Source organism: Triturus cristatus, chromosome 9, assembly GCF_964204655.1.
Source record: "Triturus cristatus chromosome 9, aTriCri1.1, whole genome shotgun sequence".
NCBI lineage: Eukaryota > Metazoa > Chordata > Amphibia > Caudata > Salamandridae > Triturus > Triturus cristatus.
Window position 1 is genome coordinate 1,041,032,427 of NC_140592.1, and position 16,430 is coordinate 1,041,048,856.

The following is a 16,430-nucleotide window of genomic DNA, read 5'->3' on the forward strand; positions in this document are numbered from 1 at the left end:
GACTTACTGACGGAGTATGACTCTCTGGCGGAATCGGAGACACGATACAGAGGTCGTAGGCACACAGCACGAGCATATGGTGAGGGGGCCGTCCTAGCCGCACCCTAGCCTTTAGGATCAAAGCTCGGGAGGACCACCATCATATCACCAAGATTACAGATTCCCAGGGAGTGAAACATTATACCCCTTCGGCTGTACTGGATCAGTTTCGTAGTTTTTACTCTGAATTATATGCCTCCCGGGGTGCCACGTCGGACCATGATTTGGCAGAGTATCTATCAGATATAGCATGTGCCTGGTTGTCGGACCACCACCGGAAATATCTAGACCAACCAATAGACAAAACAGATGTCAAGTCTGCGATTCGCTCATTACCTAACCAAAAGGCTCCAGGGCCAGATGGGCTCACAGCTGAGTTTTATAAGGAATATATCGCCCTAGTTACGCTTCCCCTAGTGGAAATGTACGCAGAGGCCCACGAGACTGGTTTACTGCCACCGTCACTGCGCGAGGCGCTAATTATTACTTTGTTAAAAAAAGAGAAGATCCCAGTTGCCTGCGAATCTTATCGCCCACTGTCCCTGATAAACTTGGATGCAAAAAGTTTAGCAAAAATATTAGCTACACGGTTGCAACCCCTTATGCCCAGCCTGGTCCTCCCGGATCAATCAGGCTTCATACCGGAACGATCTACGTCACACAATTTGAGGACTATTTTTGCCATGTTCCATGTTTTAGATCCTGCTCTGCCTGCTGCTGCTGTGATGCTGGACGCAGCGAAGGCGTTTGATTCCATAGAATGGGACTACATGTTTTACATACTCAGACGCATGGGGTTTCCGTTGTTGTTCTCGGGATGGGTTCGCCTATTATATACTGGCACCTGCGCATTGGTGCGTGTCGGGGGCCTAACGTCTACACCATTCAAGATACACAGAGGCACGAGGCAAGGGTGTCCGCTGTCGCCTTTGCTGTTCGCTTTAGCATTGGAACCACTAGCTTGCATAATTCGGCAGCGCCATAGAGAAACAGCACTTAATTTCCTACATAGACCGGTGGGCATATCACTTTACGCCGATGACATGGTCCTGTTCGTAAGGGATCCCACACAACACTTAGCGAAAGTGGTGAGGGAATACATCAGATTCTGGCGTTTCTCGCGTTTGCAAATTAACTGGAATAAATCGATAATGATACCCCTTATAGCTAATACATCACCACCGAGCGTGGAATACTCCTTGGTGTGGACTACGGAACCAGTGAAATACCTGGGCGTATGGGTACACCGAGACCCAGAATTAAGAGAAAACTATGGCAGAACATGTGCCTCTCTAGACCAACAAATACACAGGTGGAATCATCTGCCACTCTCTATAGCTGACCGCATTGCTGTTATCAAAATGGTTATATTACCGCGGTTTTTATATTTATTTAGCAATATCCCGATCAAGCTGACAATTTTTTTTCATGGGGATACGATCCTCATTACTCCGGTTGGTCTGGGGGGGTAAACAGGCCAGAGTTAGCTGGACCACACTGACACTGGACTACGCCCAGGGGGGTTTTAATGCTCCGGATATTTTTCTACATTACCTATGTGTACAAGCACAATATGCATATTACTGGTTCCGACCTCACGCGTTCACTCCGCATGTTGCAGTGGAGGAAGGAGATGCCCACACTGTCCCAATACCTGGTGTGCTCACACACACACACACACACACGTAGAGGCACGCCGAAAACAGAAATAAACTCCATTGACACAACTATTGCTGCATGGCAAAATATAGGCAATATCACTGACAAACTCTCATTATACGCACCAGCAATGCCTATTGCAGATCATGCGGCACTTTCAGTAACACAGGAGGAGGGCTCACTTAGGGCGCTGAGGGAGGTGGGCATGGTAGCTATGAGAGATATATTTCCAGATGGACATTTTCTGACGGCAGACGACTTAGCCCACATTTCAAACCCTTCGCTGTTGTTCAACTTTACTATGCACAGACTGAGACAGGCGGTCAAGGCCCACTACGTCACATACCCGGCTGAACCGCCCATTTCACATGCCCTGCAGATGCTCTTGGTCACGTCATCGCTGCGCAAGCTAGTCACAAAACTTTATAAAGAAATACGGAGTGACAGAGTCCTCGACTCGAGCAGAAGCTTGGCTCATTGGAATAGTAGCCTGGCCTCACCACTGTCAGACTTGGACTGGGAACACGTTTGAAAACTGACTGGAGCTCTTACACCTAATGGGAACCTGCGCATTATTCATTTTAAATTCATTCACCAGACTTATCACCCCCCGTTAAATTACATAAGTGTGGCTTGCGGGAGACCAGCGCTTGTAAACGATTGTGGTCATCTCGATGCAGATTTTCTGCATCTTGCGTGTGGATGTGGTAGAGTGAGATCATTTTGGGACACTGTACTGAAACACATTCATGAAATGACGGAGACTATGCTGCACTGTACTCCACCAATTTGTTTATTATGCCATGTACCGCATTTAAAAGGGGCAACAGGTAAGCTAGTGCGCATTGCACTGCTACTGGCCAAACACCGAGTGGCTTTACATTGGGAGAGTAAGTTAGCTCCAAAACCCTATTGTACGAAGAACCTAGCACACTATGCGGAAGAACTTTCGGTAACATCCAGGCCCAGAGACATTTGGGAACCTCTGCGAAAGTATCTGGTACGATTGACTGTTAATGATTCAGACACTGATTAATAATGATGTTGGGTATGATCTTGAATTCTTGATAACGCAACGATACACATTGCTGCAGAAGGTTGGGTGGGCATCCTGATATTTGGTGTATGAGCAATCGCAATGTTATGTTGTTTTCTGATCTGTTGTTACTATGCTGTCATGTTTGGCAGGGGACTTCAATACATTGTTTGAAATGCCAATAAACAGATTTAAAAAAAAAAAAAAGATGTATGCATCCATGTGCACAGGAGAGCAAACTGTGAATCTGTTTCTAAAAGGTTACCTAAATAATAAAAAGATATGCTTGATTGACTTTGTGACGTAGTCCTAGAGCATGGTTTAATGTGGAATTCCATCCCATCATTCATTGCTCTTAGCGAAGCCACACAATTGGTGTCCTGCTAGGCAACAGAAAGTTTAGGAGAAGTCCTTACTTATGGCTGAGGCCGGCCTAATATGCTTTAAATTGGGGCAAATTTGACTAGTATTACTAGTTTTAAAAACCTTCCATATAGAGAGGGGGAGATTCATTTCCCAAGTTATTTTAAGGCCTACAGATTGGTTCCAGGAATAAAAAATGTAAAAGGCTGATCTGCATAATATGTCAGAAACTAAGAGGCTCATTGATGACACCTATGCGTGCTAAGTTCTTTTTCTAAAATTCCGTCTTAAGCGGTTGTCTGCAACAAATAACAAAAAAGAAGGCTTAAGAAAAATGTGTGGAACTTACCTTTGTAGTTGACAGCTTTATTCAATTTTAGGATATGTTAGGCTAAAACTATCTCCTGTATTGTGGGGGGGAATGATGTTTGATTTTCTCTTTTAATCAATATAATATTGCCCAATAGCTGTGAAGGATGGGGTCTTACATGTATTTGAAATCTTATTGAGTATAGAACTTAGATTCTAAGCATTCAGGCCTCATGTTGCTCAGAAAAAAGATCTAACCAACTTAAAACCTGCCAAATGGATCACCAATATTTCTGTTTTAATAATGCATCTTTAAAAGCACATACTTCGCCCAACCAAAAGGTCACTTAGGGATTTTTTGGGTCTAACGTATTAAAATGAGTTCCAGTTCCTATGCCACTGAAAGGAAATACAATTTCCCACTGAAAGCATTGATTATCTAGCTGAACAAGTGGAGAAACAAAAAGACTGTCATATAAAATGGTTAGTGCTTTTTCCAGCCCGCTGGCAGCTTTAGAGGTGAAGGTCTTCCAAAGAAGAGGGGAATTGTAATCCATATTAAATAAAATATATAAATAAACAAGGCATAAAAGCTAATGCTAAGGGCCATTCGGCTAGATCTAATTCTCTAATACAGGGTAGTGGTTTTCAGACCTTTAATCTCTGGATTCAAGATGCATGGACAGAATCTACACATAACTAAGCAGAAATCATCAAGCGACCCTTTTTGGTGCAGTTACTAAACAGAAGTGTGGTGGGTTTCCCAAGGCACAGCCCTTGCTCGATTGGGAGTGCGGTGAGTTTTTCAACAGGGCCGCAGAGACATCCCACACAGGAAACAGCGGTAGCGGTACAGACTCTCGCGGATGACGCAAGGAAGCCCCGCCCATCAAAGAGGGTAAAAAACCATGAAGTGAGGAAGGTGTGGCGTTCGGGGGAATGGTGGAGGAAGACGCAGAGAGAGAGAAAACCGAGAGCAACACGACCGAGGAGGAGAGAAGACGACCCGGGACTCCAGAATGGCGGTGGAGAGGTGGCGGGAGCAGAACAACTTGAGAACGCTCCAAGAGTACCACGAGCGAGACCAGCACTCCGAGAGAAAACGAGGAGGCTGAATCTCACCTTACCACGGCCCCGGAGGGTCGTGGGCTCAGGCAAGTGCCGGCTGTGAGTGCCTTTACTTTAAAGTGCTGGTGGGCAGGGTTAAGGGTCACACCGGCGACAACACAGTAAATCTCTCACACAGCCACTGCACAATTAGGGATACTGGTGAAGGTGCACTTACCCCTCCCCATAGTTTGTATAAGAAGGCAGTAGCCTAAAGTTTTCTTTCTGTTTTCTTTTGTTGTTTTCCTCTTCCACACCCTCCCGAGTGCCACAACCCCTGAGCGGAAACCACCAGGAAAAGAGGAAGAGAGAGGAATACCCCAAACGTCGACCAAGAAACTATTAGAAGGCCATCTGTAACGGAGAGAGAGAGCCCGGTTTTATTTAGTATCGATAAATAAAACCCTCGAACCTTGCAAACGTCTGTGCGTCATATCCACTGGGAGGGGGGAGGACCAAGATAGCCTCACGGGCCACGTGACAACAAGAAGATACAATAACTGTAATTAAAACTGTCATTGTAGAAAAAGTATTCCAGGCAAAATAACCAAAGACCTGTTGGCGTCCCAGAATTTGATGAAAGTGGATAGGCAAGAAGATTTAGAAAATTGGATTAATGAGCCAGCCACACGTTTTCCACTTCAAAGAAAGAGTCCTGTCACCACTAAATATAACTATTAGAAGAAAGAAAGGAGGGCACAAAGACATTGCAGCACAACTGGAATATTGTAATTGGAATTGGGAATGGAGAGGGAAGAGAACAGAGTCAGCACACAAAGCCAATACAGGGGAGACATTTGAAGGGGCTCAAAAGTGTGCAGGAAAGTATGTGACCACTCTCTAGCACGTCATAACTTTTGATCTACATCTCTGCTTATGGGATAAGAACAGGATGGGTACTACTTCTTTGTTGGGGATTGGTTTTAGTGTCATCATATTCAACTTCAGTGGGAGGTTTCCATTCACAGGTGGGGAAACCAATCTCCCCTTTGGAGGATTCACTCTTGATTACACTAGAATATGGGCAAAAGAGAGGCATTGTGTCACGTAAATTTGATGTCCCATAGATTTCCCCCAAAGAGGACACAATTATTTGGGCACCTAGTCATAGGCCAAGTATTAAGATTTCAACCATGCCCGCGGCCTGTATATTTCTAACTTTACTTGCTCTTCTGTTCTAGCCTTGCCAAGAAATCAGTACTAGGGCCCAATTTAAATTTCAGTTATTTTATCAAAAGCATCACTACTTTGAAATCACTGGACACAAACTCCAACTTCACTATCTGCAAAACGAGGTTGTTTTGGAACTAGCTGTTAAGGGTCCCTTAGATCAAGCAAAAGTCCAATGAGGCCGAGCCTCTGAGAAAAAAAAGGCAGGCTGAGTGAGGGCCAACCTTGCGGCGACATATTTATAACTGCACTTGCATATCTTAACCCGTGGAAACAATAGATTATGGAAAAGCATCTAGTCAAAATTAGGAATAATAGATGGTATCTGTGAGTACATGTAGGTGAGAAAATTCAAAAAGCAGACAAGAAATAAAAATATTACGCAATGAAGCACAGTTCTGTATGGGCTCAACAGTGGTCTTAAACATGTGGTAAGAGCAATGGAGGAAAGCAGAATATAATTCCCTAGAAAGGTCTACTGAGTTGGAAATAGGAAGTACCAGAAACAATGAATAAAGAAAATAAGTGACATGCCTACCATGCGCAAAAAACGACACAAAATTCTGAAAAAGTAGATGTTAATATTGTGGTGTTTTAAACAAATGCTATTTTGTTCACACAAATGTTTTATTACAAAAGATCACCATTCAATCACAGGCCAACATGACAAATAATTTAAACCATTCCACTTTGCTCTTACCATGTGAGGGGCACTGATGGTAGCTTTGTATCCTAGAGTGAAATATTAAAAAATAAAGTCAGTCTACTATTCAACACAATGATATGTTCTGCTGCAAAAGTCACAACATAGGATATTGTGTTGTTGCCAAACTCTATATCTGCATTGAGAGCTGCTCTTGTGCTCTATCAGTATTATCAAATGAGTGTCACCATATGCCTTCACAGTTGTACATTATTTTCCAAATATGGAATAGAGTATTCCCTTATACCATGCGGTGATCTGCTAATATGATTTGGTTGAGGTCTTTGACTTGCTCACTCAGGGGAGTCATTTGATTCTAGGCACAGTGTGGCACTGGCAGTGTGTCAGCTGGGCCTTATATGGCTGCTTAGAGGAAGAAGGGGCTTTGTATGCATTCCAAAATGTGAGAACACAATAAAACCACCACCTCCTAAATACTAGGCTATATGCAGAGCCATTAGGAAATCCAGATGTCATTGACATGTACACCCCAAGCCACACACAGATCTAATGGTATGGACAAACAAGACACACTTCATCAGATTGGCAGAGGACTGCAAAAAGTTGCAGGTCTACACTCCTTTCCTCATGAAGACATCAATGGAAATAACAGACAACCTGCAGATATCAGTTAAGGGGGCAGAGAGGCCTTAAAGAGAGCATGCAAAAATACATTCTTCTAGCAAAGACATTTCCAAGATTACTATGATAAACAACCAACAACAGATCTGATAACAGGAGGGGACTAACTTCAAAAGCACACACCAACAGGACATGATGAAAGGTAAGGTGACGGATTCAATGCCAATGCAACCCTCACCAGTCCACAGCCGCTTAAAATCCCCAGGCTCTGGGTCATCCAATGCAATAACAGTGAGGAGGATTCAGGAGCTAGCACACAGAACTATTTGCAATAGTTGCAGTCATGATGGCCTAGCTTTGTTACGGGCAATCATTTTTCTAGACCTTACTGGGGAAGTGAGTCTAGATCTCTGCTTTTCTCCCATGCGCTTGCTCTCTGACTGAGCATTTGTTCATGTGGTACATGAAACAATTGTTTCCTTTGTGGTCAGTAACTCTGAATGGACATTGGTGCTTCATGAGAATTCATAGATAATCTTTTCTAACCTGTCATGCATAAACCTTTCTCTTGGGGATACTAGAAATCTGCCCTTGAAAGAGTGGAAGGTGTTGCACTTCCTCTCCTGTCTAGGGTGGCCTCAGGCTAAACAGAATATTGAGGAGGACTTGTTTCTACTCATATTCACTGAGGGGATTCAAATTTCAATTTCAGGCTGTTTGCTCAGATCCCCTGTGATGTAGTGCATGAAAAGGAAGATGACCCAGGAAATAAACTTTTTATTTTTTGGGTACTGTGTTCAATGCCATGAGACTGTTGGCTCTCTGAGAGTGCAGTAAACAAATGCCCTCTGCCAGATAAACCTCCAAATCTTGCTTGAATACCATACTTTGTAAAGGCATGTTTCAAATAGATACAGTTAGCATTAACCTATTTAGACAAATGAATAAGTCTCAGGTCCTCTTGTCCTCTGAACTAACAACTGAAAGGTCTATTTTCAATACTTTTTGCTCGCCAGATCTTCTTTCATTATTATATTTTAATATGTCCCAGTCTTTAAAAAGAGAAATCTTCTTCTAATATTTCAGCACAGTGATTCCCTAAACTATCTTGTAAACCTTGAAGAGGTTCGGATGCTAATAGAGCAATATGTAGTATTAATGTGAACTTTGCAAAAAAATCTATTTTAGGTTGGAACACAAATGTTTTAGACGCAAGTTGCTGTTTTGTAGACGAGCTCCAAATGGTCGACATTTCCATGGATTCATAATGCATATAGAGCCACATTCTCAAGCAAATTAAGGGAGTCCTGTATACTATGCCGAAATTACATTACTTGCACCGAATCCAGAGATACACCACATCTTTATCAATGGATGCTTTTCAGTTCAACTGTCAGGTGTTATTTCGATTGGACGGATTAAGGTCGATGAAGCGAAAGATGTAACAGTCAGCAAAGACACACAGACTAAAGGTGGTACAACAAGATTCAACCTCAAGGCGGGTGCTGTGAAAAGATGTTATATAACGGCTGAACACAGAATCGCCTTTTTGAGTCAGATATGGGAAATGGTTTGTAACAACAGATCAGATCTTACGCACGCAGATCTACATAAGTCACAAATTGAAAAAGACAAAGATTCTGTTAAAAGAGCTATTAGTCTGGCTCAAAGCTGAATAAACCCATTTGTTGGGCGGAGGAGCATTGGAGTGCGAGAAAGCCAAAAAATAAAATGGTACCTTTTAGTTATTACCATTTTATGTTTGCTTTGGGCAGGCGGGTGGGCAGGGCTGCTCCGCTCTTTAAGCAGGGCAAGGGGGAGTGGTTTGCCCACTCCTGAGTGCGCAAAGACTGTTTGGTCTGCCCTCTCGGGCCGCTCAAACCAGTCATGCGCACTCTGCCCTTCTCCATGCAGGCTGCTTTTGAAGAACATGCCCACCCCACTAGCCCCTGGCTAGGCGCCGTCCCGACCAATCACAACGCTGCTTGCAGCATTGTAATTGGCTTAGGGGAGGAAGCCTGGCTGCGTGCTTCCTGTTCCTGTCAGAGGCAGGAGAGTCGAAGCAGAGAAGACACGGGACCCTGCGAAAAGGTAAGTTTCATTTCATTTCTTAGATTTTTTATTTCCCCGCAACACCCCCGCGAATCCCACCCCATGCGACCTCTCCCGCCCGCCCCTCCACCCGCAAGCAATGCAGGCCACTACTGCTCATTAGTCTTTTCAAGGCAAAAAAAGGCATCGCAAGACATACTATCCAATATAATGAAGGCGCATGAAATAGGTGTACATTGCTATACAGACTTCAAAGTTGAGCGACTTGAGAATAATCCACCTATCAAGAAGTTTCATGACCCAATGAAAATGAACAAACTAAAAACCTTCACTAACACGTCCAAGAAGAAAGCAGTGAACAGCAATGGCAGGACAATCATTATGAAAGCAGACAAAGAACTATCTGGTTCAATCACTGTGACAACACAGAATCGGAACCTTCAAATGGAGGATGTACTCTCGCATCCTTTAGGACCTTTACCATAGGCTTTAGTAACTCCAGAAGGTATGTTGCGAAAGAAAAAGTTGTTTTAGCAACAAACTTGCAGAAAAGTTACCCCTGCTGAGGATATCTGGAAATTCAGCCAAGCTGATGGATGGTATGGTTCTTTTTCAGAGAGTAAAAGGAGAGGAATTAAACTTGGGTGAGGTGGCTATGTCTGTTTCGTCCATGGCTTTGCAGGAAGGAAATAGGAGTCAAAGAATCAATGTTGTTACGTCTATCAAGAACAGCGAAAGGACAATCAGAGGGGAAGAACTCGGGCACCAGTTACAGAGTATCTCACCTTCCCAGATTGTCAGACAGTGGAGGAAATTTCTAAGCCACGTAAGAAATAAAATAACTCTCGTCGCATTTCTTGTTAACAAATAGAGATAACCAGAGTATTTTGTAAAATTTGAGAATAAAACACTGTTTGTGAACTGTGAAGATAACTGCTACAAAATCACATCTGAAGGGAGCCACAAAGTGCCCTATCTGAACAGTACACACTAAGAAGCAGATGGTTGTTTGTTGCTGCATGCTGTACATGCTGCTAATGAGGGTTAGGAGGCAGTAATGATCAGCTCAGATGACACCTATGTGTTTATGATGTGTTTGGGATTCCATGACCGAATCATGGCTAAATTGTTTCTGAAATGTGGTACTAAAATATGCATGTGAGTCCTTGACATTGGGAATATAGCTTCAACTCTTGGCCAAAATGTTTTGTCGAGCTATGATGGGTCTCCGTAAGTTTAACAGATGTAACACAGTAAGAGCATTTGCAGGAAAAGGAAAAGTGAGTGCATTCAAAATCCTGTCTGCCAATAGACGTACACAGGAAATATTTTCACAGCACGGAGACAAATGGGATCTCTCTGAAAAACGAATGGACAAATTGGAGCAGTGCTCATTCTTGATCTATGCCACAAAATCTTTGGTTTATCACGTGAATTACTTGAGATATCACCTATTCTGCGCAAAGAAGGGTGAGTGAGTCAGTCATCAACATCCACCTTGCAGGGACTGTCTGAAAAAACATGCAGAACAAATGAATTATCAAGCTGCTATAAGCAAAAGATGTCTTCTGAATGATCCCCAGACACAGAGTCCAATTGGGAGTGGGTGGAAGTTGGAAAACCACGAGGGAGCAGAGCAACTGGTAGTGGACTGGATGGAGGGGCAGCCAGCAACTCAGGCTGTGTTACATCTACTAGCTGGCAACTGTATTAGGAACCGCAAACTGCCAACATGTGTCTGCTGTTTAAATCACCTCAAGTGCACGGACATGTGCAGACTTCCCACCTGTGAAAATCAAACTGACGCAGAGAATGATGACACCTATTCGGAAGAAGATGACGACGATGAATGTGAATGATAAAATTGCCTATATAAGATGCAACAACTATTATTATTTGAAATTGTAAGAGAAAATTATGCATATAATCAATATATGAGGAATACAATGAGGTTTTATTGTTATTATTTTATGGACTATATTGTTATTATTACATTTAATAATCATTATTATTTTTTAATAATTTTGAATTTGACCAATCCGATGGAATTAGATTTATTTTTCCACATATTATGATGAATATGTATGCTATTTATCAAAAATATGAAACCATTTTTTTGTCAGCTATTGTTGCTAATCCAATAATATCAGACAAAAGGAAAAGAGTGATGACTTGATATTACATAATTTCCATCTCTAGGCATCCATATCTTGCAAACAAATCATGTTAGAACTCATCTCCCCGAGTAGTACCAAAGGCCTAAAAGTGGGGTCCTGGCTCATGGCCTAATTGAAGCAATAATTGCAGTATGGCTATGTATATGCACAGCATGTATAATTATACACATATGCTCGAATTGTAACAGATGTAAGATTACGGAGTATGCCTGAAATTCAATATAGAACTCTACCCAATACGTTCCTATCCTAACTGATATGAGAAGACCTTTACAATGCCTCTTTTATCCAGAATTGAAAGTGCAACATGCAGGATATGCACATTTATTGCATAACTGTGTTCACCAAATCATCTAAAAAAAATTTTTAAAAAAATCGGTATAAAGTATTACCACAAAGATTTGGCAGTGCCCAAGAGCTATGTATGGGAGAAAAACCGGTGCGTGAGTACCACGTGTTAACACAGAGGATATTTTTTGATTCATCCTCTTAATGGCTTCCTTCCCACTAGAACATCTGGTCTAGGGAGGAAGATACCCAATGCCTATGTAATCGCTGAGTAACAATATACTACTTGCAGCATAAAACCCATTAAAAGTTATTTTAAAAACCAAGACATTTTAAAGTATAAAATATAAAAATGGTCAGTGGCCATATCACTTTATCATGAAACTGTTTAGCAATTTCCATTACTTCAATTTTATGTCATTTAATCACATAGAACTCATTACTAATACCACTTGGTAAACTCCTATGTTTGAGATTTACAACATTCTTGTTAAACCAAACTGATTTGAGCATCATGTCGGTGATCTAAAGTTATTGAGGGCTTGGTGGAAGGCTTCTGTAGAGCTATGTCTTCTATCACAGTTTAGTTAATCTTCTTGCTCTTTAGATATTCCTATACAAATCGCCTCATCACTGCAAGTTGAGCCAGTTTGTGTTCATGGGCTGAAATTTAACATGCCCTTTTTAGCCATCTCCTTTCCCAATACTTTCACTCAACGCAGTCAGCTACAGTGCTTTTTCAACATTTAATAGCAATTTAACCAGTCAACAACAGTCCATTCTTACCACACCCATTCTTTGCAAACTTTGCATATGTTCTTTCACTTCCTAAGTGAGCCCTCAACCTCAGGTGATGGCTGTGAGTGGACAAAATGTGCAAGTCATACGAACAGGAGATAACACACAATTAATCAACAAAAAGCCACAATATACATGATGTTTGGCTTCCTGGGTTATTATTCCAAGGTCAGTCACATACCAGGAACATGTATGTGGAGATACCCATTTGTTTTCAAATGGAGTTCTGAGGTCTGGTCATCTTAACTACAGCCTGAACCACAGGGCTAGATTCTTGCTTATCTTTCTCCTACTTGAACTGAAAAACGTATATAAACAATTGATAATAACAAGTGGTCTACGGGATAGGGTACAAGAAGCATGAGTTTAGAAACATTTTGTATAGTGGGACATGCTTCCGGAAATCACCAAGTTCATTTGTAACCATCTTCTGGCCAAACCAGTCTCGGTTTCACTCTATGCTGCTCTGTCATTTCTAGGGCCTCAATAAATGCCTATAGCGTATGTTTTCCAGCCATTGCACCTAGGGTGTTCTCACACTAACCCGTTCTTTACACTGGATCCTACGTAACAGCAGATTATCTACTTCATGATAATGAGTATGCTATGATGTTGTATCTTTGCTGTGTAATATATTTTTGTGAGTAAATCATCAATTATCCAGTGTTGGATGCACAAACAGAGCTCTTTTAAAAAGCAGAATAACTGCACAACACAATGAAGTCAAACCAAATAAGAACTAGATTTGTAATCCTAGTTGTGCCCCAGACTTCAGGGTCAGAATCGCATGCTGCAAGTGTCAACTCGCCCTGTGAAAGATAGGTTTAGAACCGGCACAGAATGCATAGGTCTATCCTCCATCTCAACCAATCAGCAGATTCTTACCAATGGTCTGAGGGGAGTCCATGTATGGGAAATTTTTGATGTAATGACCTCTGTCTGTGGCCAAAAGTACTTCGTAGACACGCTGAGAAGTAATTATTCCGTTTTCTAAGGAATATGGAAAGACACACAATTAGGTCATCCCAAACAATTCCATCATCAGTTCAATAGCAGCCATGTGTACTTGTAGCTTTAGTAGTCAACCTCATTATTTGTATATTTTCCCCAAGGACAGCAAAGCAGGTAATTATCATTAACAGTTAAATCAAATCATTTCTCAATCCCAGCACTTGGGGCATTCATTACTACTCAAGTCATGGCCCTTCTTGATTTATTTAACAACATTCATGCAAATGAATATGAACATGGTAAAGACAGCTACAAATAGAAATATTGGAGCAAATGCAGTAAAAGCCCCTCACGGCTGTGGTGAAAAGATGCAAGTTCTGGTGGGGTTCAGAAACAACTTTCAATTGGAGAGGAGGGAGGTCCGGGCTCCTCCTCAATCATCTGCTAACCTGGATGGCAACATGAGTACTTGGGCTTGGTCATATAAATTAGGCTTTGAATTGAGTCCCTCTGGATATTTATGGATACTCCTTCCAGTCCTGGACTTTTGTGTGATATCCTAATGCATTCTGGAGTTTTTAGTCTTGTTTTGCTTCCATTGAACTACTAAGACTAACAGACCTGATACCAATATATCATGTAGGTAAGCATACACAGTGTAGCCTAGATTAACTCTGCATTTATGTACATGAAAAATATAGTGACCTTTGGTACAGCGGAGTTGTAAATGCAAGTTGATATAAAAAACAATCCTTAATATTTTAGTAGAGCACCCTTCAAAAAACAGATCCTCGACTTTTCCTCCTCGTCTTTTTTAATACCCTTGTCTACCTCTGTCTATTTCCCTCTTGAACAGCTAACCTTCTCCAGTCTGCTATAAATATAGGGGTATCTTTCAGTGCACATTACAACCACCTCCATGGGAGCTTAATATCAAGTAATGCTCTAGTATGTAGCAAAGTAGATTACTGCACCAGGCTGCTGACATGCCTTCTTCTGTACTGTAGCTCTCCACTGGACAAGGTGCTTAACATCACGACCAGAACCTTATTTGCCATACCAAGACACATTCCCAACTCTCCCTTTCATCGCAAGGCTGGGTGGTGGTTGTCCTCTAATAAACGAGATCCCTATAAACTGTTTAAATCGTTTTCCAGGTAATCCATCGCAGTTCCACTGACTGATATTCTGACCTGCTATACTCCCTCTGTGAATTTACACACCCTAAACCTGAACCTACCGGCTACTCTAAAATCACCTTCAATAGCACCCAGATTCCACTATTTCCATCTATGAGGCTCCCTCACTGGAATGCCTAAAACCTGGCACACATTAAAGCAAGCCTAAAAAGCCATCTCATGAGATTGGAGAGGTAGAATTAAAAAAGGTTGCACTTTGCCTCTACATTGTAAATACCTCCATTGCCCTTGATATTTTCACACACTGTTGTTTTGGAGACGTTCAACACGAGTGGCATGGGAGCTATCCATTGATGAATCATAGTACCTGATTGGAAGTCGGGAGAGAGTATGGAAAAAGAAATTAAAAATGATGTGTGGGTCGTCGGTGTAGCAACGGTAAGAGATGCCAAGTTCCTAAGGGAGTTGGTATGTAGGGAGACCAGGAAGGTACCAATTACTGATCTTTGAAATACATCAACTTGGAGAGTGGTTGGTGGGATATCTTTGTGGTTGGTGGGGTATTTTGGAGCCCCGATAAACTGAGGAACAGTGTTCGGGAATAAATTATGAAACTATTTTAGAGCCATGTGTTTTTGAAGCAGAGATACTGGAGTGAGATGAATAACATGGAGTCATCTATTGTGCCAAAGTCTAGGTCAAGAGGAAGAAAGATAAACAAATGGTGAATGTGGTGCCCAAAAGAAACAAAGGTGGCAGCCTAGGGGAGTGCTGTTTCCAGTAAATGAAGCACATGAAAGTCAGGTTTGAAGGGATTTGTAAACTGACAGAGGCTCAAAGAAGGGGGGAGAGAGAACTAGAAGAGGGGGGCACGGTTGTACATATTTAAATACTGCTATAACACACAAGGGATAGGTTAGAAAAATGAATGAGAAGGGAATATACACAAATTGCACAGAGAATGGGGATAAACCCAGCAGAATGTTGGCTTGGTTACTTCGAAGGGAAACAGTTAGACACCCGATAGTTATGTTATGTAGACGGGATGGGACAACTGCCACCACTCAGCAACTGATCAATGACACGCTGAAGGAACATCTGCAGGAGGTGTATACAGGGAGCAGAGCACCGGAAGGGCAAAAAATAACAGAGTACTTGGAGAAAGCAGGGCTTCCTCGATTGAATGTTCTATCCCAGGATCCCCCTAGAAGAAGTTAAAAGGGCAATAAAGAATCTGAACAGGGGTAGGACTCTGGAGAATGACAGCTTCCCTGTAGAATTTTACCAGATGTATACACAGCAGTTGGCGGGTCGGCTGCTGGAGGTGTACCATGAGGCCGGGGGCCCCTGCCTCAGACGTTCAGAGATGGAGTGATATTTATGGTGCCCAAACCAGGAGGGTGGCACAGCAGATCCATCTGCCTATTGGGCCCTTACAATGCTTAACATGGTTTTTAAAGGTACTATGCAAGATACTGGCGGATAGGCCCAGAGCAGTGGTGGGGGCATTGGTGCATGAAGTTCAGAGCAGAATCATACCGAGGCGGAGCACAGCCCTTACCTTGCGCTGGCTTGCATACGTCATACATGCTGTGAGGGGTAGTTAGGAAGACATGGTCCTAGTCTCAGTGGATATTGCAGGAGCATTTGATACTGTTGAATGAAGTTATTTGAAACAGATGCTACAACACATGGGTTTTGGGACACAAATCTGTCAGTGAGTTAAGTTAGTATATACCTCGCCTAGAGCCAGGGTGCTCAGTGGGGGCATCATGTAAGAAGACTGGGGTGTACAAAGAGGCACGAGACAGGGTTGCCTGCTCTCTCCGCTATAATTTGCACTTGCGATTGAACCCTTGGCATCTAGACTCAGGAGGGAGCAGGAGACTGCAGGAATAAGAGTAGGAGAGATGACACACCTGATATCTTTATATGCCGATAATGTGCTATTTTATCTGCAGTGGCCGGCGGAAACAGTCCCATAGCTTCTGCAACATTTGGATCAGTTTGAGAAGATAGCGGGGCTTTGTGTTAAAAGATGCCAATCGCTCGCCTTG

General features: G+C 42.4%; 1 protein-coding gene across 4 annotated transcripts in view; it reads right to left on the reverse strand.

The window, feature by feature from the left end:
- LOC146799314 (protein-L-isoaspartate(D-aspartate) O-methyltransferase-like) overlaps window positions 1-16,430 on the reverse strand; it is a 233,574-nt gene that overhangs the window by 131,639 nt on the left and 85,505 nt on the right. For all 4 annotated transcript variants that reach the window (XM_085626864.1, XM_085626862.1, XM_085626865.1 and 1 more), the window contains 2 exons: window positions 13,169-13,273; window positions 6,384-6,415 (listed from right to left, as the gene is read on the reverse strand). In XM_085626864.1, the coding sequence (XP_085482990.1) occupies window positions 6,384-6,415; window positions 13,169-13,273 (137 nt within the window). The remainder of the gene's footprint in view (window positions 1-6,383; window positions 6,416-13,168; window positions 13,274-16,430) is intronic.